General features: G+C 45.0%; 5 protein-coding genes across 5 annotated transcripts; 1 reads left to right on the top strand and 4 right to left on the bottom strand.

Moving 5' to 3' along the window:
- Nucleotides 1-555: 555 nt before the first annotated feature.
- QC764_405490 (uncharacterized protein) lies at nt 556-3,977 on the bottom strand. The gene is made up of 7 exons (XM_062946842.1): nt 3,957-3,977; nt 2,900-3,821; nt 2,470-2,839; nt 2,288-2,405; nt 822-2,227; nt 713-760; nt 556-633 (listed from the first exon to the last, which is right to left on the bottom strand). The coding sequence occupies exons 2-5, from the start codon at nt 3,047-3,049 to the stop codon at nt 1,582-1,584; spliced, it is 1,284 nt and encodes a 427-aa protein (XP_062800890.1). The 5' UTR covers nt 3,050-3,821; nt 3,957-3,977; the 3' UTR covers nt 556-633; nt 713-760; nt 822-1,581.
- Nucleotides 3,978-4,713: 736 nt separating this feature from the next.
- Nucleotides 4,714-7,472, top strand: QC764_405500 (uncharacterized protein). Its single transcript, XM_062946843.1, has 3 exons — nt 4,714-5,791; nt 5,869-6,702; nt 6,774-7,472. Exons 1-3 carry the CDS (start codon nt 5,590-5,592, stop codon nt 7,394-7,396), a joined length of 1,659 nt encoding a protein of 552 aa, XP_062800889.1. The 5' UTR covers nt 4,714-5,589; the 3' UTR covers nt 7,397-7,472.
- QC764_405503 (uncharacterized protein) lies at nt 7,426-8,248 on the bottom strand. The gene is made up of 2 exons (XM_062946844.1): nt 7,837-8,248; nt 7,426-7,773 (listed from the first exon to the last, which is right to left on the bottom strand). Exons 1-2 carry the CDS (start codon nt 7,965-7,967, stop codon nt 7,515-7,517), a joined length of 390 nt encoding a protein of 129 aa, XP_062800888.1. The 5' UTR covers nt 7,968-8,248; the 3' UTR covers nt 7,426-7,514.
- A 3,904-nt stretch (nt 8,249-12,152) lies between these two features.
- On the bottom strand, nt 12,153-12,457 carry QC764_405510 (uncharacterized protein; the record flags this gene model as incomplete). The annotated part of the gene is made up of 2 exons (XM_062946845.1): nt 12,153-12,416; nt 12,443-12,457. The coding sequence occupies 2 exons, from the start codon at nt 12,455-12,457 to the stop codon at nt 12,153-12,155; spliced, it is 279 nt and encodes a 92-aa protein (XP_062800887.1).
- A 1,047-nt stretch (nt 12,458-13,504) lies between these two features.
- QC764_0070600 (uncharacterized protein) lies at nt 13,505-15,036 on the bottom strand. The gene is made up of 2 exons (XM_062940637.1): nt 14,757-15,036; nt 13,505-14,694 (listed from the first exon to the last, which is right to left on the bottom strand). The coding sequence occupies exons 1-2, from the start codon at nt 14,982-14,984 to the stop codon at nt 13,546-13,548; spliced, it is 1,377 nt and encodes a 458-aa protein (XP_062800886.1). The 5' UTR covers nt 14,985-15,036; the 3' UTR covers nt 13,505-13,545.
- Between the last annotated feature and the right edge of the window lie 5,669 nt (nt 15,037-20,705).

Here is a 20,705-nt window from a genome sequence, read left to right as displayed (position 1 = left end):
GAATGGTTAGGCAAAAGAAAAGGTGGTGGATGATATTCATAAGTATTATGCAGCAGCGTATTCACAAAGTTATGACAGTATGCAATTCGACAGCATCTATTTATGTCACCACATAGTAGTGCACACCATACACAGGATGCGCATAAGCTCATAGATATGCATAGCTTCACAACTATGCACAGCCTCACAGATATGCACCAAGAAAGTACCTATACAGCATGACTTGTTTCTTTATTCAAATCAGAAAGTGTTTGATCATACAAGGAGACTTTATCCGTGCTGCCCCGAGCATCAATCATTCCACTTACAAAAAGTCCAATTCTACGATGGTTATTTTAGGCTCTAGGTACTCTGTAGCGCGCTCAGCTCTTACTTCAGATGCTTGGGCCATGCAGTTAACCCGTCTCTCTTGCTAATGAACCTTACGGAAGGTACGAAATAGAGTACTCGATGGCAACGGCAGTCAACCATCCGAGGCGTGCAAGTATGACAAGGGGGATCATGTCGAAATGAAGGCCACTCGTACCCGATTTGGTCTGCTGACGATAGGCTTATGTCTCACAAAGGCTGTCCTTGGTATTTACTGTCTTCCGTTTGTCAAGAAAAAGGTGCCCGATCAACCCAGCGAGCTTGCTGCGGATCCTTAGAGCTCATCATCCCACGAAACTGTTATGTGAGGATCTCTCCGTTCTCCTCCTCGGTCCATGAATACCTCTGCGACCATCCAGTCACTCCATCGATCCCTCGAATGTTTATTTTCTTTCTGCGCTCACGTTAGGACATGGCTCAACCGGGCAGTTATGCATGAATTCTTTGCTCACGTTTGGCAGCCCATTCGGCGTGACCCTTCCGAATCTCTTCGGTTCCCCGATCGTGAGCTACTTCGGACTTCATGGCTTGGCGGAAAATGTAGACGATGACCCATACACAAGATGCGTAAAATACCAAGAGGTAAATGAGGTCAAGTATCGCCATGTTGTCGAGTAAACAATGGTAAAGTAAGTGTTGAGGGCGGGGTTCAACTTGTGTCTTGAGTCGTGATGGTTGCTCGTGTGATGGGATTGACATGAAGATGAGTGCAGGCGGTTTTCTGGTTCGTGACGCCCTTGAGGATGGACTAGAAAGGGACGGCGTGCTTTTTGTAATGTTGGAAGTCCAGGTGAATCGAGAAATTGAATTATTGACTCCAAAAAAGGAGCGTTCTTGTTCACTTGAGGATTTTGGAGCAAGTCAAATGCAGGCACGACCGCCCCATTCTCGTACCTACGGGCTACGACGAATACGGTGTTGGAGGGCCCTTCCACAAGCATCAGGAAGACGGAAGAGACAACGAGAGGAATGGTGCGTCTCCCATATGTACTGTTTACGTGTGTGTTTAAACCATACAACCCCAGAGCCATGCAGGTGAGGTATGTATCATGCGCCCGATATTACCAAACTCCAAACTCTCTATAATGCCTCAAGTAACGACCGAATATCCCATGCCTTTTTTCCCTGTGCCATCTCACTGCAGGTTGACGGACTGCCTCACACGTCAACCCACGACCGTGCTTCTCTCTCCCCTGACATTTTCATCTCCAGTCAGGACCTTTCCACTCGGTAGGTTTCTGTAATCATGATACCGTTGTGATTGTGCGCCTGACTGTGTTCCCCATGCTGCACCCTTCCCTGCTCAACATCCACCCTCATCACGCGCCCGTTGTGGTCATCCATCTGACTCCGCCTGTACTCATTGAGGATCTCCTCATCAGAGCTGTTCCCGTTGCCTACACTCCCGTCACATCCCCTCCCCACCGTCGTCCGTGTAAATGGCCCATCAACGCCCAACTTGACATCCGTAAAGCTGATATTATCTGTGCTCTCATTCTGCCCTGTAACCGTGGTGCGACCATCCTTATTGGCAGATACCTGCTGCGATTGCGCAAGCTTCTTTGAGATCGGTTTGCCGTCGGAGCCCAGAACGCCACCGCCGATGGTTTGCAGAGCGTGAGAGGACCCTTGACCGTCCTTGCCGCCGGATTGCTTGTGGTAGCCGCTGGTGCTCTCGCCGAGGAGACGTCGGAAGGCGCGCTTGTAGAGGGGACGACAGACGGGAATGCCGATGCAGATGAGGGTAATGGCCATCTCGGCGGAGGACCAGACGATGAGACCGACGGAGTCCTTGAGGTACGAGGCTGTGTAGAGGCCTTCGACTTCGAAGGTGCGAACGATGCCAGCTGCGGCAGCACTGAGAACAGAAAGGTCAGAGGACTCCGAGCCAGGTGCTCTGGGTGAGGGGTGAACTTACATCAAGCCGAGACTCATGCTACCGGCGATGGTGAACTTTTCGCGTTTGGGCATTTGTAGGGGCATGACGATTAACCAGGGAAAGAGAGCGAAAAAGAAGTCGACGACGATGGTGGAAGCTAAAGGTAGGTGCACAGGTCAACATTTTGCTCTACCACATCAGTTCAAGTGGTCAAGACATACTGCAGAGAAGGTAAGAAGTCGGCCTTGTGTCGATGGGGCAGTAGCCCCCCTCGATGCGGCGGTCGTAGACGTAGTTGACGGGAACGCATGAGAGCCAGAAGCACAGAACTTGGGCGATGGAGGCGCCGCTCACGAGCCCCAGGGCTGACCAAATGGCGATTCTGTGCCACCTCACAGTGACGAGACGGAGCAAGAAAGTACCCAGAGACGCCTTGGCGATGGCCATACCGACGATGGCAAAGCCTTGACCGATACACTCGTACAAAGTGGCTTTCACTACTAGTTCCATGTCGCCGATTTCCTCCATCGTCTGCCCAAAGCCCACGGTTCCCGAGAGGTGGGTAAAGATGGTGAAGATGAGGAGAAAGATCTAAGTAGTGGAGTTGTTAGTCTGTGTCTATCATTCCACACGATCAGAAAGTCCACTTACAAAGGCCACAATGTAGATGTGGTCGTCAAGTCCATAAGACGACAAGCAGACGATGCGGGTGTACAGTCGGAGGCACATCAGCAAGAACACCAGGGTACACAAAAACCACATCACCCCCAACGCCCACACGGCGTCACCTTTGAGCGTCATCGCAACTAATGGAATGGGAGACAATGTCAGATTCAAGGAGCGAGGAAACTGAACAAAGACGAGTAACAAATCTCTAACGAGTCGAGACCAGTTGTGACAAAACGCGGGAGGAGTGCCCGGGTTAATAGAACCTCATCCAAGCGCCCACGAGTGTCGCATGCGAAGGTAAAGAAATAAAGACACCGAACGCCACCATTGGACCCCCAAACCCAGGCACGCAATGCCTGAAGATTAGGTTAGGTTTACATATGGCTCAACGGCCAGAAAGGGGGGGATCAGCCTCACAGAAGAGAGGTTCAAGAAGCAGGCGGGCGGCGGAGGAACTCTTTGCGAGTTTCGAAACATGCAGGCCGTGTCTTCTCCGGCTTGCTTGTGTTGCTTTTGCTCTCGAATTCGGTGTCGATCAACTTGGGCGTGTTGCACTGGCAGGGGGGTTTGAAATGCGAATACCAAGGGTTTGGCACCGGGGTTGGGTTCCGAGCGAACCTGTCTTGACTTGCGTGATGCCTGATCGTTCTGGGGAGAGTGCTGTGGTCCACTACGGCCTTCATCATATCCGTAGAAGAATCGACCTTCAGCATCATCTGTACCTACTGTCGACGAACTCGCAAAGACAACCAACCCCAGGCATAGTGGAACTAGTGGAGAGTGTGCTGAGCCTTTGAAAATGGCACCATTTTCAGGGTCCAGACCATCAATCCCGTGCCTGAAGGTCAACGTGGTGCTCTCTGTATCCTGCCAAACGCATGAGGGCGCCAAGCTTGGCCTGTGGCTTGAAGAGACTGTCAGCGGCCAGTCAGACCCCCCACGAGTGACCAGTACGTGGCTTGACCCCCTGGAGTCTTCTGGCATTATTCTGGTGCAGGTGAAAAAGAAAGTCGTTGCAGAAGCACGAATGGTGACTAACTAAATCATTGGTTTACGTTTCTGCAGGCCAGGATGTCGGACATTGCTCCAACCGCCACTGAAGAACCATCAAATGTCGGTGAGTGAGGTTCATGCTCCTTCCTGCGAATAGACCTATCGATCCTGTAGGCCCAATGAAAAACCTAAACCTGAGCATCTTCATGTGAATAGCGGTGCATTGATCGTCTCCAATTTCATACTGACTTGCTCGTCTTCTTCCGTCTGGGGATTGCGCTCAGACAACGACGTTCCATTGTCATGACAGGTTGCACGACAGGCCCCATCCCGGCAGAGCACCCGGCCGGGTCCAGGAACGGATCGTCCGGGCCAACGGTAAGCTCCCACGAAAGCCACCCATGCACCCCGAGCTGATAGCGCAATACTCCGTATCTGCTTTGTTTTTATTGGCACGATGACCATAGACATTACGAGACTAGTGGGATTGTGAGGTCCAGACCGGATGGCGGACTCAAACGACATGACATCCATGATCCAGCCCGCATCAGAGACAATAGGTGGTGAAGATATGGACGCATAAAGCACAGTGCCGACCTGCAAGAGACAGATGCTACGATGCTACGGTACCGCAGCAGTCTGGCGGCGCGGCACATGGGTGGTGGGTGAAAATGCCGTGTCGGAGAAAAAAAAAAGAACGGTGGCACGGCTGGGAGATGAAAGCGAGAGTGAAACCCTCTCCCAGTCTCTTGGGCCCCTTTCCTCCTTCCGACAACCGGCCGAGACATTTCAGATTTGGCCAATGGATTTCCGAGGGGAAGCACATGTTCCCAATTTGATGTGTGCTGTTTAAGTTATCTCCCCCGCAGTACCCGGATCTATGGTTCTGACGTTCTTTCCACGTGGGATGATGAATGTCATGTTATGGCCTTCTGTTTCACAGTATCTCATCATAACATTTGGGCCATATCGTCTCCAGTTCTTCACGAGGTATCTGTACACAAAAGCACCATCGGATCGGCATTTTCCTTGACACATCAGAAACACGAGATATTGGGATGGCTATCCATACAGGCCACAGTGCCAATCCGCTATGGAACACTAAGCCCTGAAAGGGGAGTCTCTTTTGGGCTGGTCTTTTCGCTTCCGCCACCCCCATAGCTCGGCGAGAGGGGAGCCTTCCCCGAATTATACTGGCACAGCTGGAAAAAGAAAGTTTATTATCAACCAAGGCCCGGGGATTGGATCCCGCCGTTGGTCGGCTTGTGGGGCCGTTGCTTAGCAGCCGCTGACAGTTTAAATCAACAACTAACCGGGGCAGGGTTGCCCAACGCCACACAGTGCGTCCAACTGCAGATGATATCCATCCACCTCGGCCACACTTCCCGACGACGATCAATGATTCCAGCAGGTCGACCTTTCCAAACTGGAGTCGGGCTGCATTGCAACACCATCCATCCATCCACCCATCCAATACTTTAATACACTAGAGCACAAATTGGGGGGAGGCCAAGAAGATGGCCAGTTCCTGTTGGGATCCCCGCATCCGAATGCTGTCTCCCTGATGAACCTTCATAACATCCCCGAGCCCACGGCTGCTCGGTCACAAAACTCGCTACCGGCCTCCCCGTCTCTCCCTCACCCTCTTCTCTCGAGACATTTTCGAACAGGGAGGAACCATGGCTTCAGCTTCGTCATCAGCCAGCGGCCCCGTGCCAACCGGCGCAACGCTGGACTGGGATTGGAACACTGTCCTCACCGCTGCTCAAAGCAGCAAGCTGACCCTTCTGGTGGTTGCCCCTTCCATCGCTTGCTTTTTGTGGTTCTTTGTCGCCTACCAGACCTCACCGTTGAAGAAATATCCCGGGCCATTTCTAGCAGGTCTGTCGGCTCCCTCAAGCACAAGCAAATGCACGTCATTGTTCCCATCAGAATGACAGCTGACATGTCTTGACCAGGATGGACAAATCTGTGGCGGTTATCCAAGGTCTACGGGGCCGAGTATGCCCAGACAATGAAGAAGTTACATGAGAAATACGGCCCCATTGTCAGGATAGGACCCAATCTCCTGGACCTTGACTTCCCTGAGCTTTCTCGCACCATCTACAACACCGATGGCAAATGGGTCAAGTCCGACTTCTACAAAAACAGCAGCTCCATCATCGATGGCAAGATCACCTACCACATGTTTAGCGAGACCAACAATGTCGAGCATGCCAGACTGAAGAGACCTGTGGTGCGCCACTACTCGGTCCCGGCCGTGCTGGCTATGGAGGCACACATGGACAAGGTGGTGGCCGACTTGCTCCAACACCTCAAGAAACGTTTTGTTGAGCCCAGGAAGGTCTGCAACTTTGGCGACTGGCTAGGATACTGTGAGTCTGGACCCCGCCATCGCCTTCCTGGCTATGAGCATACTCTAACACGCTCAGATGCCTGGGATTTCCTCGGTATCGTCACCTTCAGCACCAAGTTCGGCTATATGGAAAAGGGCTACGACTTTGATGGCACCCTCGCTGTTGCCGACCAGTCCATCGACTATCTGGCTCTCTGCGGCCAAATGCCCTGGACCGACTACATCCTCGACAAGAACCCCATCTACCCTCTCGGCCCACCCAACATCTCCAACGTGACCAACATTGCCATCCAGAAGATGACGGCCCGTCTCAAGGGCGAGGACAAGGTGTTCAACCCCGAGAAGCCCGATTTCCTGCAGTATTTTATCGAGTCCAAGTCGACCCACCCAGAGATCGTTGACGAGGGCAAGATTATTGGTTATCTTCTTTTGAACTGTATGTCTCCACTCGCTCCCATGTCATGTACCTTGCCTTGAAATTCGATGCTAACACGATCTACCCCACAGTGATCGCCGGTGCCGACACCACAGCCATCACCCTGCGCGCCCTCTTCTACTACACCCTCAAGGACCAGCGTGTGTGGAAAAAGCTCGAATCCGAAGTCCGCTCTGTCTTCAGGGCCTTCGAACCCGCGGCCCACAGCAAAGCCCGTGCCCTCCCCTACTTGGATGCCGTTGTCAACGAAACGCTCCGTTACCACCCTGCTGTTTCCATGATCATGGAGCGCATCGTCCCCGAAGGTGGCCTCGTCCTCCCTGATGGCTCTGTCGTCCCAGGTGGCCAAATGGTCGGTATGAACCCTTACATTGTCGGTCGTAACAAGAAGGTCTTTGGTGAGAACGCCGATGACTTTTACCCTGACCGGTGGCTGCAGCGGGATGGGGAGAATGACGAGCAGTACAAGGAAAGGATGCAGCTGTGGAATCAAGCCATGCTTCAATTTGGTGGTGGGTCTAGGATCTGCCTTGGGAGGAACTTGAGTATGATGGAGGTGTACAAGCTTGTGCCTACGTTGCTGTCGACGTTTGACATTGAGCTGGAGGACCCGAATGAGATTTGGTGGTATAGCAGTCGGTGGTTTTACAGGACGAAGGGGGTTAATTGTAGGTTGAGGCCTAGGAGTGATTAAGGGGAGGAGGTTGGCACGAGCATTACATATACGAATGGTAAATAGTTGGGTATTCGAGTTGGATATGAACGTTCCATCTATCATGTGCTATCATTATGGTTTGCCATATATCTATCTCTCAAACGCAGTTGACCTTGAAGCTCTGATATGCCACTCCGCCAGCGCAAATGTTGGTGCCATAGCCGTAGGTGGTACCGAACTCGCGGCTGGGGCAGTTGGGGCTGTTGTAGGCGGTGACGGTGCAGAAGTCGGACGTGATCTTGACGCGGGAGATGGCACCGTATTGGTTGCGACAGGGGGAGCTGGAGTAGCCCACCACGCCGCCTGCTGTGGGGGTGCCGGTGCAGGAGGACGCGCCGTTGTAGGGGGTCCAAGTCCTTGAAGATGTATGGTTAGTTGATTGGGGTGGAAAAGAGGAGAAGATAGGAAAAGGTGCGCACCAGTATGCAGCGCGGGGCTCGATGTCGCGCTCGGTGATGTTGACGACCTCAGGAGCGGCCTCAGGGGCAGGGTTAGGGTTGGGAAGGGCGAGAGCGCCGGTGGCGAGGAGGACGAGGGTGGTGAGCTTCATGGTTGTGGCTGAAGGTTGCCTTTTGGGACAGGATGGAGAGAGATGATGAAGGATACTGAGGGATGACTTGGCAGCTGAAGGTGATGGCTATTTGCCAGGTATTTATCTTCGCTTGGTTCTTTCTCCGAAGTCGGTATTGAGTCAGACAATTCAGATGCCCATGGCCAGACATAATGTGGTGTTGAAGTTGGCTATGTAACAAGCCAAGGAGGCCAAAGAGAAGATGGCATCATGTGTACAGCTGGAAGTGAGGCTATCGACTTCCTCAAGTTACATGGCGGGTGGCTGTCAGGTCTAGATGGATAGCCAAGAATACATTTATGGTATCCAAAATGTACCGGAGCCGAATATATACATACAGTGGGTAAGGTAAAGGTACCTTAGGGTTGCATCCAAGTTCTTGACTGTTGTTTCCTGGTCATTGATTGTTGTTGCCGGGTGGCTGACCCAACCGGTCACAAAACTGTTTAAGACAAGTGAATACATGAATTAAGCCACAGAGCAGCATCGATCATTGTTTCCAAGTTGCCTTGTTAGCATTGCTCGAAAATTGTTCGCGAGTGCCAACCCAGGAATTTTTGGGAGTGTATACCAGAACTGTGGTTGAAGCTAGAGGATATTGTAGTATTGCTTTCTACACGTGGCTATCATCGCGAGCTTTTTGCACTTGTTACGTTTAGTTTTGAGATTGAGGCAGAGCGTGGGGCAAATTCTCAAGGCCAAGATCTGTCATGTTGCATAGAATGGAATGCCTGCTGCAGGATCTTTGGGAAGCGAATGCTAGGGAAACAACCCAAGACCAACTAGAAGAGTCTCTATTACGTACTGCGGAATGTTCGGGAAAGTTACCGCGTATCACACTGAGTTACCTACTTAGGTACCTATTGGTATCCGGAGGCTCTTGAACATGGGCTTTGGGAACCCGGCGAGGACTGGTAACCTTCTTCATGGCTCACATATTCACAGTAGATCGTCGTTGGTCAAGTGAGTAGACAGAAAGCTCTAACATTCTGTTTTGCATCTCTCGTGATACCCAAGGTTATGACCCTGAAAATTTTAGCTCTTACTTGATACATGTTTTAACTCTGCGCGTCAACAACAACCGTTACTTCAACCCTTCCTTGGCCTTTCTATCCTTGTTCCACTCTTCCATAGCCTGTCGAGGCGACCGACTATATCCTGTCCAGGGAACCTCTGGAAATAAACGAGCTAGGTTGTAGAATCAATAATCCATAGTCTCGGAAAACCGATCATGCCCGTAAGGATTGGTGTCTCAGTCCCAGCCATACATCTCTGTGTTAGGTTCTGGACCCCACACTACACCAAGACTTTCCCCCCTTGAGATTTCATCATCTGTCAAGTCATTCCCGTTGAGCTGCTCCAAGGCTTTGATAAATCTGGGTTCTCAGACATTTGCCACAAATTAAGGATATCCTCATAGCTCTTTTTGGGATTTTCAAGTATCATTTCAAGTTCCGTTTCGAGCTCACCAAGAAGCTTCTCGAAGCAAGCGAATTCAAAACGATGTTCGGCTTCAATTTCAGATAACTCTTCTGAGCATTGTGGCTTCCACCTGCATCTGCCGTCCTGACAAGAACTCGAAGGGCTTGAGTTTAATGGGTATGGTACATGGCAAAGGCAATCATGATGTGGATAACAGCAAGTGTGTGGTAGTTGAAAGGCCTGGAAGGTCACAAGCCGGAGAACCTCCTGGTGGTGAGCCTCTCAAAAATTCCTTCCGAATGTCGCAGGAAAGTGATGGGAGGGGAGCCAACGGGAAGTGGATGGATCGTACGAGCGTGAAAACCCTTTAACAGAAAGGTCGAAGATGTGCAGCCTTGGCGGGTACAGCGACATTGACAATTGTCTCTGGAAGAGTCGACTCAGATGGTACGTTGGTGAGAATGTGGTGAAACCAGTGCTTATTGCCAAATCCGACCCACGAATCGTCAAACGAGAGTGAGTATCCAAGCTCATAGAGCACCAAATGTGCACGGAGAGAAATCCTACCATCGAGAGAGGGATCAATGATAGGTGAATGAGAATTTACCCCGTGGCTATGAAGCCAGTACAGATAGTCGAGTGAATTGTAGCCGTCATGCCCGTAGCCTGGAAACAATGGCAAGCATGTATCCCTAAAGCCGAGATCCTAGAAAATATCGGCGTCGTGAAGATTGCCTAGCAGCATATACAACGATAAGTAGTATCCCGGGTCTTTGTAGGTGCCAGTTTTGAAGTTTTCCGCGAAATCAGGTATCTCGGTGCCTTGTTCGTTAAGGGCTTGGGCCACAGCTGGAATTTTGGCGTCCAGGACATCAAGATTGGTGAGGCCCAAAACATCCCACTTGCTGCGCGGAAGAGACTGAAGCGCAAAAGCCTTCAGGACTTCTCTCTGCTGCTTGACATATTCTGCATAAGTCCATTTTCCTTGCTCAGAAGCCTGTGATAGGAAGCCTTGCAGATGATATGTTAGGCCTGGTCGGCTTGTGCCACCGTCCCGGAAAAGATAAAGCGATGCCCCGGCTTCCAGGAGAAGAAGTATTGATTGGGAACAAATGTAATCGGTACATTGAGATGGTGCAGTGCGATTTTTGCACTTTCTAGCGCTAAGGTAAAGGGCACATGCTAGTGGCGTCTGACCGTGATTGTCTATCTCATGGAAAAGCGATGTTTCTTTTGTTACAGCGAGTAGTAAACGTAAACATTCCGGATTACCAACAGCGAGATGAAATGGAGTTTGGCCCAAGACGTTATATTCCCTTAGCATATAAGGGTACTGGGTCGTAAAAAGTTCAACCTGGTGTGCGTTATCGGTGATGATGGCTTCACTCAGTGCGTTGCAACCCAAGACTACAACAGTCAGTCAGTACCTAGGCATATCAAATTTCTTCTGCTACTTCAATTTCTTTTGCTTGGATTTTCTCAAAGATACCAAGTCTGCTCACGGAGGTACGGAAATAAGGTACCCACCTACACAGCAGCTCTAAACACCGAGCCACGGATCGGGAAACCGACCAGCTTGGAAGAAAATTCATCGATTTGATCACTGGTGACTACCTCGGCCGAATTTGGAAATAACCAGGTCCATGATGTCTGAGAATATAAGAGTGCAGGAAGAATTGAAATGGTTGATGAAAGAACCCAGCGGCGACCTTTTGGGATGTATGTTAGTCAAAACGCGATTGATCGATGGTCCTGTGGTTTTGATAGTTGGTGAATATAGGTACCTTGTTAGGGGGATTCCAGAGTCGAGTAACGATTTGATGAAGCAAATTAAAGAAGGGGCAACTTCAAGATTGACGCCTTCTTTTCGAGAATTCCAACCACTTACGAATTCCCAAGCGATCTAGGTAAACAAAAGCGAATGTGAGCTAACACCGTATTGCAAAGTGTCTGCATTGTGGCCCGCACGTACGTAAAGAAAATGTAAACTTACGCTATCAAGGAGTTCACAAATCAACGACTGGTTATTCTCATTCACGTCCAAAGGTGATGCTGCGTTTGTGCGAAACAACCACAATATCTTAGCAAATGCTAATGCGGCAAAATCTTTCCACCGCATTAAAGTCGTTTCAGACCGCATCCGAGGTTCGAGCAAATGCGCTGCCAAAGACGCCAATACTCCCACTATCCTCCAAGCTGGTGCAATCCTGGCGTCCACCATGGGGAATCAAGTCGAGGCTGCCTTCCCATTACTGTAGCCACCAGCTCCATAGGCCAAGGTAACTGACATCTGTATGGCCTTTCGGCAAAGTCGTCTTAAGCCTGTGAATCTGATACCTACTTGCCGTTCCCGTGTTGTAAGAAGTGATGATTTGTCAAAGGAACAACCTCGAAAGTGCGACTCTTCAACGTCGATGATTTTGAACAAAGAGCCAAAATGGCTAAACTGCCAGTCCTTTCGCATGCGCCGCGTACGCGGGCGACACTAGCACACCAAGCTTGCGGCTAACAGTGAGCTTACGAGTTCTTCAAACCCTGGGCTGTTTGACGTTGATCCATGCGAAGTCACACCGTCCGAGACTTGATTGTGTGTTTTTATAGAAGGCAAACTCGAATCACAGATGGTTTCTCAAGGCGTTAGGTTGCGAGAGAAGTCGGTAGATGGTAGTGTCGGCTGCAAGATGGAGTGTAGCCTAGGTGTTGAGGTCAGTTGTCTCCACCCTGTCACGCATGCAAGGCAGATCACCATACATTCTTGCCCTTCTTAACACCACCGCTGTCATGGTCCTTGATGAAATTCCGAGTGATCTCTCTCAGTTGACTGACTTCATTAAGAAGTTGAATCCCGAGTTCGATTTGCCTCTGCGCTGTGGCTTGACTGTTCTCGATGAGCTCGATGTGATGCAATGTCGCTTGAGACTTGAGAGCATCGAAGGTATCGGCATAAACGTATTGCGAATTCTGAATGGCAAGCAGTTGGTCTGTGACTTGGAGGTAATTTGCGGCCTGTTAACAATGGGAATCCTGAATACGATTGCCAAGATCATGGTTGCTGTCACGAATCGATGATTGGCCCTGCGCAGTGAAATGGGCAAGACGCTCCTTCAAAGAAAGAATTCAGCTCTGCCGCAACATTCGTGAGATTACGCATCAAGGCCGTTGTTGGAACCGGGTAGCTTGGTTGAAGGAATATCGAGCACGCTTCGAGAATTCGCAAGTTCTCCGTAAGACTGTCAACAAGCCGCCGAATACAGGCTAACAAATTGGGTTAGAGATTCATGTTTCCATCAACCATGGCGTCCATAAAATTCGCGTACCGATATTACATCCCGTCCTTTGATCATATCGAGATGCTTGATGATGCCGCCACCAACCTGAATACCGAGTGAAACAATGCTAGCGGCCAGGCCCCTAACGGCCAGTGCGTCGGCCATGATGCCAAAGAAAGTGCGCGATGATGCAAGGTAAAGTGGGTAGCTTGAAATCTTTAGCAAGAGTCGATGCGGGATGATAGATGCAGAAGACAGTCTTCGAATCTAACGGGGTTGTCGGGAAGAAAAGAGCGGGGGTTCCCAGTGCCACTGACTCTGGGCTGCCTGCTGTGGCGGAGTGCAGAGTACTGCACGCAATGACAACTCAACTATTCCGTCGGTCGAATCAGAGCAGCTAACAAGGGCAAGGTCGGGAGGGTTACACGGGTCTTATGCAGCTCGGAAAGCGTGCAGGTCATTCGAAGGACGGCTGTCGCAGGCAACGAAACAGGGTGATTCGATACTAAATAGTAGGAGTAGTCTGTACCGAAAGGTTGCGTGTGTTGGAAAGCAGGGTCATTGCCCCCAGATCATACTGTGTCTCTGAGGTATTCAGGGGCATCCTGTATATATTCAGCCATCACCCTCCTCATGTTAGTCCTCGATATCTCACAAACAGGTCTCAAATCACATCGTTGGCCACAGTGCTTCTCAGTATTATGGCCGCTGGCTGGCTCCTTTTGGACCCTTGTCTTTCACAGTTCGATTGTTCAAAACTAATTACATGAGGACCTTTGGATATCCACCTAACTGTGTTACAAGAGATCTATTCCCCAGATTGAGCCAGCCCCTATCCCCAACGCATCTCCACGTCGACCCCCTATCTACAAAACAGCAACACAGACATAGGCATTGGCCCACATGCCAGTGCAGTCGTTCCTAACAGCCGGATTCCACCTCACAAAGTTTGCCTGAGTAATCCCGTAGCGCTGAGTGATGGTCTGGCAAGTCTGGCCAGACTGGACAAAGTGGAAGGTCTTGCACGAGCTAGTCATTCCATCCTGATACGGGGTAGGCGTCTGAATACCATTGCCCGGGTTGACAGGCGTGGGGGTGTGTCCAACAATGGAGATGCAAACATAATAATCCAACCACAAGAGAGTGCAGCCAGACCCAACATAGGGATTCCAAGAGGTAAATTGGGCCACGGTGATTCCCTTTGACGCGGCGATAGCGGCACAGGTGTCTCCCGACTTGACCTTGTAGAAAAGATCGCAGTTCTTGACCATGTTGGGTTGGATAGGGGTAGGGGTGGCGATGCCATTGCCGGCGCTAGTGGTGGTGGTAGGCTTGGTAGGGGTGTGGCCGATGATGGAGACGCAGGCGTAGGCGTTGCCCCAGAGTCCAGTGCAGGTTGAGCCTACGCTTGGGTTCCAGCTGAGGAACTGAGCCTGGGTGATGCCGTGCTTTGCTGCTACACTCTCGCAAGTGTCACCGCTCACGACGAAATAGAACTCATCGCAGTTGTTGACAATGGTGGCCTGAGTTGGGGTAGGGGTGGTGATGCCGTTGCCGGGTGTGGTGGGCGACGGCTCATGGCCGATGATGGATACACAAGCGTAAGCATTAGCCCACAGTCCAGTGCAAGAAGCACCCACGCTGGGGTTCCACGCTTTGAACTGATCCTGAGAGATCCGGTAGAGCGAAGCAACCACCTCGCAGGTCTGGCCGGTCGTGACAAAGTGGAAAGCGTCACAGTTGTCAACAATGGTGGCCTGCGTGGGGGTAGGCGTGGTGATACCATTTCCGGGCTTCGTGGTTGTTACTGGGGGAGCGACAGTAGATGAAGAGGAAGTGGAGGTGGTCACAACGACAGTGCTGGAACTGGAAGTCAAGGCGGAGGACACGCTCGTTGTGCTCGAGGTTGAGGTTGACGAGGGTCCTGGCGAAGGCTCCGAGTCATCAATGGCCTCAACGCAGTACGACCTTCCGACCTGCAAGGTACAGCCTGAGGTGCTAGCAAGTGATGGGTTCTAAAGGATATGGTAAGTGACTCCGGTCAGATTTGGTCTAGATAGAACTGCAGATATCTTACCCAGCGCCTCAGTTCTTCCAGAGTGATGTAGTTGTCCCTGACAATGGTGTCGCAGGTGGTGGCTGAGGTGATATCAGCCCACCAAAAACACTGGCTTGTCGTGTTTGGGTCATAGGGAAGCGACGGCGTGAGGCCGTCGCGAGCCTTTACCACGGAGGCAGGTTTTCCAGCGGCCACAGCCGAGAAAAGACCACCAAGGAGGACAAGGGTAGATGTTGAGGACAACATGGTGATCTGCAATGGATGGATGGCGACCGGAGGGACTCGGATTAAAGCGTAAGCCTGGTGAACCAGTCTTCGAGTCCAGATTGCAGAGGGATCTGACTTGCTATATAGGCTGGCGGAACAGGAATGGTTGTATTGGCGAGAGACTAACTACAGCGTAAGCCTGGTCAGCCTGACCGCTGCAAGGGCCTCGAGCCTTGCTAAAAGCCAAGATCTGTTTACCGTAGCAGTGGATGTGTGATCCTTGCGAAGCCGTACCTGCATTGCATTTAGGTTGGGCAGTTGGACACAAGACCCATGCAGGTTCACATGGGGCCAGCATAGTTGTATCAGGATGGAACACTGGTAGATAGGTACGATACTTTGTAGTGGAGTAACAGTACCACCTCGTAGCTTTTCTCGGCCGTTCACAAAGTATTCGATGACCCTAGCTTCTTGGCTGGCAATTAATTCATTAGATTTGCGTCTCTGCTGTCGAGTTTACCCGATGCAGAGACCTAAGCACTCTCACCACAAAATAATTGGCACTCAAAAAAGGGTTGAATCTACATTATATTATTAAAAGAGACACATACCGTACCGTCTACTTTATCGTTCCGTACCTTATAGGGCGCGTTTAATATACTTTTTCGATTACTGAACTATTAGTTTTATATATAAAATACTACGTTTTTAATCCATTTTGTCACGCTTTTGGAAGACAATGGAGCTATAAAGAACCAATCAGGACTGGACCAGGCGATCGAGTGGGGCTCACGGTGAACAGAACGGACCAATAAGATGGGGACCGGGGTCCACGGTGGGGCTCACGGTCCACGGTCCAGTATCGGCCAATGAGGAGTGGACGGAGGGCCGTCTGTAAGTCAGGTCCACGGTTCCAAGGTCTATATATACGGAGGAACTAGCTGGTGTAGATAGACAGTTCCGCAGTATGCAATATAAGTCACAATCATTGGTATCTAGACTATTGTGATTAGGACAAGCCATTGTTATACACTGTTTAGCTATACCGAACCAGGATTATTCAGAAGTGCCTTTAACTAGTATCTTTTTCAGAGGTTCTGGATAGGAGTTCGTCACACGCAGATGTGTTAAAGATTTCGCTGCGTTTTGCCAAAAACGTGCTTACGGCCACACAAAATAGGGCAAAATCGGCCACCGGCTTTACCGTGGGTGCGGGTAGCTGTAAGCTCACACAGTTATAATTTCTACAGGGCAAATAAAACTATAAACTTTGTATTAAAATAATAAGGCAAAAATATAATTTTTCTGCCTACGGTTTTTTATATTTATACGCATTTTTTTTAAAAAAAAATTCGTTAATAATAAATTTCAAAAGTAAAATCATAATTATAATAATAATTTAAACTCGTAAAGCGTAAGTGTTACGGTTCTGGAAGACAGTGGGGCCACGAGGGACCAATTAAGACTGGACCGCGCCGTCGAGCGGGGCTTACGGTCCAGAAGGGCAACGGACTAATAAGATAGGGACCGGGGACCGCGGTAGGGCTTACGGTCCACGGTCCGGCATCGGCTAATTAGGAGCGGACCGAGGACCGTCTATAAGTTAACGGTCCACGGTCCACGGGTCTATATATACGGAGGAACTAGCCGGCGTAGATAGATAATTCCGTAATATATAATATAAGTTATAATTATTAATATTTAAACTATTATAATAGAAATAAGCTATTATTATATACTATTTAGCTATACCGGACTAAGATTATTTAGAAATGCCTTTAATTAATATCCCTTTTAAAGGTTTTAGATAGGGGTTCGTTATATATTATATATTTACTTTAACTCTATTACGGATAAGTTAAAAGCGTTTTTTTATTACTATAGCCGGACTTAAAAATATTTAGATAAAAGGCGTCCCGCTTAGCCTAGGTACCGAGGGACCTTCCAGATATATATTCTTTACTATAAAGCAGGTTATTAAGCGCTTTAAAGAACTTAAAAACGAGGCTTAGTAAACCCGGGAGTAGATTTTCGTTATTTCGACTACGTTTAAATCGATTATTAAGTTCCTAGTGCCGGAGTACTATAGAGGAGAAAAAGCCGAGCTTAAAAGGTTTTTAATTTAATTTAAAACCTATTTTCGTTAATACCTAAACTAATTTATTAATAAAAAGTCGAAAGTAATTTTCGCGGTTATTAGGCTTAAGGATAAAGCTTTCGCGTAGTTCGAGCCTATCCTTAATAATTATTATAAATAAAAGCGGAAGTATTAAAAGAAAATTATTATAAAATATTTCGAGAGTTACCGTACCTTTAAGGTTAAGTTTAAAGAGGTATTTAGGGAATATAATAAAGTAAAGTACGCGTAAAAAAGATTTTTAAGTTTACGCTAAATATATTTAATAATTAATTACGCGGCTTAATTTAAAATTAATAGCTTACGTAATATTATTAACGATAAAAGATTAATATAGCTCTTTTATTATAGCTTTAAGGAAAAGGTAAAGGATAAATTATATAAAAAATTAAAGCCCGATACTATCGATAAATATATTATTATAACTATATAAATTAACGATCGGTAATTCGAGTATCGTACGGAGAAAAGGAATTATAGTAAAGGTCCTTACGGTAATAACTATAAAAGATACTTTAGTAATAACTATTTTAACGATAAGCGTAAGTAAAAATATTTTAATATTAATTACTCCGGTACTATATATTTAGAACCGATAAACGTCGATGCTATATAATAATAAAGGTTATAAAGCCGGAGTTAGGGTAGAAATAACTTTAAATATTTTAATTATAATAAAGTAAAATACTTTAAAAAGGACTATAAAGTACTTAAACGGCTTAAATAAAAAAAAAAGAATTATATTAATTACTATATCGAAAGGACCGAGGGTTATAAAAGTAATAGCTATCGGGTATTAATAAGGTAAAGCGGTAAATTCCGAAAAAAACTTTAATTAATACGCCGGATAAAAAGATATAGAGTTTTAAAAGGTAAAGGAAGCTTTAAAAAAGTTAAAGGCGAAGTACGAGGAAAAAGATTTTTAAATATAAATATTATAAAATTAATTAATATAAATCATTACGGAAATTACTACGGAGGTCGCTAAAGACGAGGGTCTTACGTAAGGATCTATTAAATAAACGATATTAAAAAAGTAATATAATAAATACAGAATTATTATTTTATAAGATATATTATAGCCTATAAAGCTTTTATATAAGAGTTAAAAAGAGTATTAGAAAGGTAGGAAGGTCGCTAGTATTAAAATCGCGAAGTTACTAAAAAATATATTAATATCTATATAATATATACCCTATAAAGGAAATACGATATAGCTTTATTTTAAATATTTAAAATATTAAAAAGTATTTTAATTTTAATATATTATATATAAATATATAAAGTACTATTAAAGTAAATCGCTATATAGTTATTAGCCGATATATAAAGTAAATAAAGAAAGTAAATTATAATTAATTAAAAGGATTATAGTCCGATAAAAAAAGGTTTAATAGGAAGACCTAAACGATTATATTTTATAAAAGGTTTAAAACCCGGTTAAACTAAAAGATAACTTTTAAATTATATAGATCGTATTAAAATATATAAGATATTACGTCGAATATATAAATAGTTAAAATATAAATAATAATATACGTTCGTAAAAAAAAATAATATTAAAATAATATTTAAACCTAAATTACGTTATATATTTACGAAAAAAGGTTAAATAATATTATTAAACTAAAACGCTTAAAATTAAATAGAAGAACCGCTATCGAATATAGATACGAAAGAATATTAAAGATAGAAAATAGAAGGAAGTTAAGCGGGTATAATTAAAAAAATTTATATTATTAAATAACCCGAAATAAAAAAACGCTTTTAAATAATATAACCGTTTAGGAAACGATTCGCGGCCCTTTACAGAAGCCGTTAACCTTTAACGGATTATAAATAATATTTTTAAAGGTATTAACGTAAAGTAAAAGTATAAAATAATAATTTAGCGTTTATTAGTAAGGTCGTTATTATATAAGGAAAAAGTAAAAAAAATAAACGCCTTTAAGTTATTATATAATAAAAAGATCTTTAAATAATAATATTAGTAAACGGTAATATAAAAACGAACTTAATTTTACTATAGTTCGTATACTAAGCCCGTATACTATAAAAGAAAAAGAAGGAATAAATAGTTATATAAGGTCTATTTCCTACGTAAAAAGTCTATAGAGAAATACTATTTTTAAATATTATAATCGAAGAAAAAATAATATTAATTATATTTAATATTATAAATATAGAACCTTCGAAAAAAATAATTTTAAAATAGTTATAATATAAAAACTATAATTTAAATATCGATTAAAAGGATAGTAATTACTTACGATTAAAAGAACTTTAAAAGTATTTAATTAACGATAGAAAATTAGGAGTACGTACGGAGTAAAGTATAAAATAAGTACCTTCTACGGTACTACCGTAAAGAGTATAGGAAATAATAATATATTTTATCGATATAAATAATAAAATTAAAAAAATAAGGTTAACGATATTAATAAAGATATCGGAGGTTAATAAATATATTTATTATAATAACGTAGAGAAAAGTAAGAAAAAGATAGTACCGGTAAAATATTAAAGATATTTAGCCTTTATAGTTAAATATTTAAAGGGGCTTTTAAAGTAAGGACCGTAGGATTATAAAATTAAGTTAAAAGAAGGAACTAAGCTACGGTTATTTAAGGTTTACTATATTAACGATAAATAAAGTAAAGAATTACGGAAATATTTAAACGAAAATTTAAAGAAAGAATATATTAAAGAGTCTATATCGCTAGTAGGATACCCTATATTTTTTATACCGAAGAAAGATAGTAGCTTACGACTATATATAGATTACCGTTAACTAAATAACGAAACGGTAAAAAATAATTACTTATTACTATTAATATTTAAGTTATAAAGTTAATTAGTAAGGGCGCGATACTTTATATATTTAAATATACTTATCGGGTACGCTTATATATAGATTAAGGAAAGAAACGAATAGAAAATTACGTTTCGTATACCCTATAATTATTTTAAATATCTTATAATATTATTTAGGCTAACTAATATACCTGCGACGTTCTAATCTTTCGTTAATTATATAATACGGAAATACTTTAATAAAATAATAATATACTATTTCGATAATATTTTTATTTATTTATATATTCTAAAGAAATATAAATAGTATATATAAAAGATACTCGATACGCTATACGGAGCCGGACTTTTAATTAATAAGAAAAAAAGTAAATTTTATATATAAAAAATAATATATTTAAAATATTTAATATTATTAAATAAAGTTTATATAAAACTAAGAAAAATTACGGTAATAAAAAACTAATTTACGTTATAATTATAAATATACGTTAAAGAATTCTTAAGGTTTATAAACTTTTATCGAATATTTATCCGGGGCTATATAGGTATTATAAGGCTATTTAATTATTTAATTAAAAAAGACGTAAAGTTCCGGTAAGGGTAAAAAGAAAAGTAGGGTTTTTAGAAGCTAAAAGAGGCTATTTTAAAGGACCTGGTATTTAAATTACTAGACCCTAATCGACTATTCGAGGTTAAGGTAGATATATTAGACTATACTATCGATAGATAGCTAAAGTAGTAAGACGATAATAGTAAGTTATATCCGGTAGCTTTCTTTTCGAAGAAGTTTAATAAAATACGTTAAA

Source organism: Podospora pseudoanserina, chromosome 4 (assembly GCF_035222485.1).
Source record: "Podospora pseudoanserina strain CBS 124.78 chromosome 4, whole genome shotgun sequence".
NCBI lineage: Eukaryota > Fungi > Ascomycota > Sordariomycetes > Sordariales > Podosporaceae > Podospora > Podospora pseudoanserina.
This window is presented reverse-complemented; position numbering and strand designations above follow the sequence as displayed.